The sequence below is a fragment of the Octopus bimaculoides genome, chromosome 19 (assembly GCF_001194135.2).
Source record: "Octopus bimaculoides isolate UCB-OBI-ISO-001 chromosome 19, ASM119413v2, whole genome shotgun sequence".
Lineage (NCBI taxonomy): Eukaryota > Metazoa > Mollusca > Cephalopoda > Octopoda > Octopodidae > Octopus > Octopus bimaculoides.
The window spans coordinates 46,937,697-46,942,036 of record NC_068999.1 but is presented as its reverse complement, the minus strand read 5'-3'; the positions used below and the strand labels follow the sequence as shown (position 1 = coordinate 46,942,036).

General features: G+C 35.9%; 1 protein-coding gene across 3 annotated transcripts in view; it reads right to left on the bottom strand.

Annotated features, from left to right (window-relative positions):
* LOC106879785 (sodium/hydrogen exchanger 1) overlaps positions 1 to 4,340 on the bottom strand; it is a 46,066-nt gene that overhangs the window by 37,078 nt on the left and 4,648 nt on the right. For 2 of the 3 annotated variants that reach the window (XM_052974686.1, XM_052974687.1), the window contains exons 3-6: positions 4,091 to 4,118; positions 3,175 to 3,287; positions 1,948 to 2,023; positions 415 to 485 (exon numbers count right to left, since the gene is read on the bottom strand). In XM_052974686.1, the coding sequence (XP_052830646.1) occupies positions 415 to 485; positions 1,948 to 2,023; positions 3,175 to 3,287; positions 4,091 to 4,118 (288 nt within the window). Of the gene's footprint in view, positions 1 to 414; positions 594 to 1,947; positions 2,024 to 3,174; positions 3,288 to 4,090; positions 4,119 to 4,340 lie in introns of those variants that run through there. The other variant, XM_052974688.1, reaches the window with a different exon arrangement.

Here is a 4,340-nt window from a genome sequence, read left to right as displayed (position 1 = left end):
TATATATATATATATATATATATATATATATATATCATTATCATTTAACATCCATTGTCCATGCTGGCATGGGATGGACGGCTTAACCAGGGTTGGGAAGCTGATGGGCTGCACTAGACTCCAGTCTGATTTGGCATGGTTTCTATGGTTGGATGTCCTTCCTAATGCCAGTCACTCCGAGAATGTAATGGGTGCTTTTACATACCACTGGCACAGGTGCCAATATATATATATGATAGGCTTTTTTCAGGTGTCTGTCTACTACTAAATCCACTCACAAGGCTTTGCTCAGCCCAGGGCTATAGCAGAACACTCATGCCCAAAGTGCCATACAGTGGGTCTGATCCCAGAACCATGTGGTTGGGAACCAGACATTTTACCACGCATCTACACCTGTACCTCTCCTGTACTCACCTGTAGTGAACCGATACTTTCCATTTGGTTATAGGCTTGCATCACACTGTAGAGAACAACTGCCACACCATCTGGAAGACATAATTGTGGAGATATATGGTACATGGCAGAGATAAGTTGGTGTCTTGAGCTGTTACTAGAAGGACTTCAGGATTTCACAGTCATGCCCTTTTCTAAACCTGTTGTAACAAATAGTTAAACAGTTACTAAGATATTTACTGTAGCAAACCCTAACAAGCCTTAATTACTTAACAACCTAATCCTGTCATGCCATGTTCCTGCTATAGCAGAAATAACCTAAATATAATCTGTACCTGATTCCCATTAAAGCAGTAATGAACATAGAAGAAGAAATTAAAATACTAAAATTACACAATTGTTCACATTGCAGCTTTGTAGTCAAGTGTGTTTATAACTCAATTGTTAATGGTGTCCTCCATAGCTGGTTGGCATTAGGAAGGGCATCCAACTGTAGAAATTCATGCCAAATCAGATTGGAGCCTGGTGTAGCCATCTGGTTCACCAGTCCTCAGTCAAATTGTCCAACCCATGCTAGCATGGAAAGCGGACGTTAAACGATGATGATGAACTCTCCAGTGTAGTGATAATGACAAAACCTGATTAGAATGTTGAAGAAATTCATTAGCATTACCAATATTTCCAAGACTTTAAGGCAGCAAGCTGCCAGAATCGTTAGCACGCCAGGCGAAATGCTTAGCGGTATTTTGTCTGCCATTACGTTCTGAGTTCAAATTCCACCAAGGTTGACTTCGCTTTTCATCCTTTCAGGGTCGATAAATTAAGTACCAGTTGCATACTGGGGTCGATCTAATTGACTGCTCCCCCCCCCCACCCCCGAAAATTTCGGGCCTTGTGCCTAAAGTAGAAAAGAATATTTTCAAGACTCTAGAATGAATGATTGATTTCTTTTACCTTTTGCTTGTTTCAGTCATTGGACTGCGGCCATGCTGGAGCACCATCATGAAGGGTTTAATCAAACAAGTGAACCCAACCCCCAGTTCTTATTTTTATACATGATACTTATTCTGTCAGTTACTGTTGCTGAACTGCTAAATTATAGGCGATACAAACCGACATCAGCTGTCAGGCGGTGGGTGGGAGACAAACACGAAGACACACACATGCACACACACATACACACACATCCATGTGTGTGTGTGTATATATATGTTAGGCTTCTACGCAATTTCCATTCACCAGATTCATTCACAAGGCATTGGTCGGCTAAGGGCTACAGTAAAAGACACTTGTCCAAGGTGTTGTGAAACACAGGAGGGGAACATTGAATAATGTAGTCCTAGATATACTATGCCTGAAAAGAAGGTGGGATAGCTATGGCATGAATGTCATTGATCAAAAGATCAGCTGCACTAGTTTGGAACTGAGGTCAAAAAACAGCAAAGTGCATCATTTTGTTTGTTTATTTAATTAATTAATAATAACAATTAATTTAGAAATAATTAAGATAAATGTCACTGCTGATGAAGAATTTATTAAAATAAGAATACTTACCGTTTAGAAGTGATTCTCCAAACACCAAAATGTATAGATTACTGTTCACTCCAACCTCGCTAAATATAGCAAGTACCTTAAGGATGAAAGAGAAAGAGAGAGAGATAGAGAGAGAGAGAGACAGAGAAAGAGAAAGAAATTAATTGAAAAATTTAAAGTCAGATAGAAGTAGTATTGGTTGCATTTTAAATTTCTATTAAATGAAGAATGGAATTTTCTGGATTATAGGAATAATGATTTCTGTATGAATTCGGCAAAGATTTATGTTTTAAAAGATTCAAAAATAAATTTCAATTAAAAAAAAAAAACATGGCAGTGGGGTAAGAAGCTTGCTTCCCAACCACATGGTTCCAGGTTCAGTTCCACTGCATTGCACCTTGGGCAAGTGTCTTCTACTATAGCCTCGGGCCGACCAAAGCCTTGTGATTGGATTTGGTAGACGGAAACTGAAAGAAGCCTGTCGTATATATATGTGTGTGTGTATGTATTTATGTGTGTGTGTGTGCTTGTACTCCCACCATCACTTGACAACTGATATTGGTGTGTCTTTGTCCCTGTAACTTAGCGGTTCAGCAAAAGAGACTGATAGAATAATTACTAGGAGTACACACATGTTTAAAATGAAACAGCCATCATGTTTAAAAGGGGTATATGTATTTAATAAGAGAAAACCACCATGAATTTAGACAGGATCATGTGCTTAAAATGAGATAACCGTGATACGTTTAGAAGGGTGTTTAATATGAGAAAACCATCATGTATTTACATGGAAACATGTTTAAAATGAGACAGCCAACATACATTTAGAAGGGGTCGTATGTATTTAATACAAGAAAGTCACCATGTGTTTAGATGGAAATGTGTTTAAAATGAGCCAACCATCATATGTTTAGATGTGGGCTTCTGTGTTTAAGATGAGACAACCACAGTGTTTAGATATGTGCTTAGTATGAGACAACTATCATGTGTTTAGATGAAAGCATGTGTCTTTATTTAGGGAAATAATTGTGCATTTAGATGACAGTGTATGTGTTTAAAATTGATGATCAAACTATTTAGATCACCCCGTACAAGCTTAAAATGGGATGACGGCCATGTATTTAGATGATTTTCTGTGTGTTTAATTCTGGCATCTGTGTAGGAATCTACCGAATCACTCTCAGCTTTATGATAATTAGTGTTCTTTTTCTCAAAGAGTATAGTGGTAGGAATAGAGACAAAACTTACTGCCACAGGATCTACTGCCACAATTATGGAACCGAACACAAGGAATTCAGTCAACCGCAAGGAATTTACTCCTGTGATTTCTGGTGCAAACGATAATCCCCAAAGTGCAAGGGCTCAAAAGTAGAAAGTTATGAAAAAAACAAAAACAAAACAATTAGTTCATTTCATCTCAAATTACTTTGGGTAGTTAATGTCAAAAACTGATAAATCATATTCTAGGGTAGTTAATGTCAAAGACTGATATATCATATTTTAGGGCAGTTAATGTCAAAGACTCATATATCATGTTTTAAGAGTTTAAAGTAGTAGTTCTCTCCCTTTTAATATCCAGGACAGATTCAAAATCTGGATTTTTTTAAGGGAGCCACACCAAAAAAGCAAGGCAGAGGTCAATTAAGGAAAGAATTATTATATTTATAGAGGGAAAACCATCTAAAACTACTGGAAGAATGCTTGAGAGCCACATGTGGCCCTGTGGTCTGCAGTTGGGAACTGCAGGTTTAAAGTCTTCAGTAACTTTTAATGCTGTTTTTTTGTTTGTTTTTTACATGCCATTAAATAATTCCATTTTATCAAGATATTATTTATCAAACATTATAATTTACAAGTCAAAAAGACAGACACTTCTGCTCTTCTTTTTCATACTTTTTTTTGGAAAAACAAACACATTTGAACAGGGAACACAATTGTAAAAATAAAAATGAAAGTACATAACTACATGAAACATCTTAAACACTTGGCTATAGCTGTACCTATTTTGAAATGTTTTAAAACTTAAAATTTCCTAAGAGGAAAATTTACTGCAACTAGATTTGTTTGCCTAAAGGTTTTAAAATTAATTGCGAAAAAAAAAAAAAATGAAATAAATTGCAAATACAAAGAGTTAATTGTAAATAAAAATAAATAAAATACTTACAGATAAGCATACAATTAATAAAAGTTCCCTGAAATAATTAAAAGTGATAGATTTTAAAAAAACAGTATACAATATTGATAAATATCAAATAAAAAGATTGGTACTTCAAATGTAACAAGATCAACAACATACACACATGTGTGTGTATGTGTGTGTGTATGTGTGTGTGTATGTGTGTGTGTGTGTGTGTGTGTGTGTCGCCATAACTAATTAAATTCATTGAGTTATTCATTTCTCTAGGGCAGCTTTT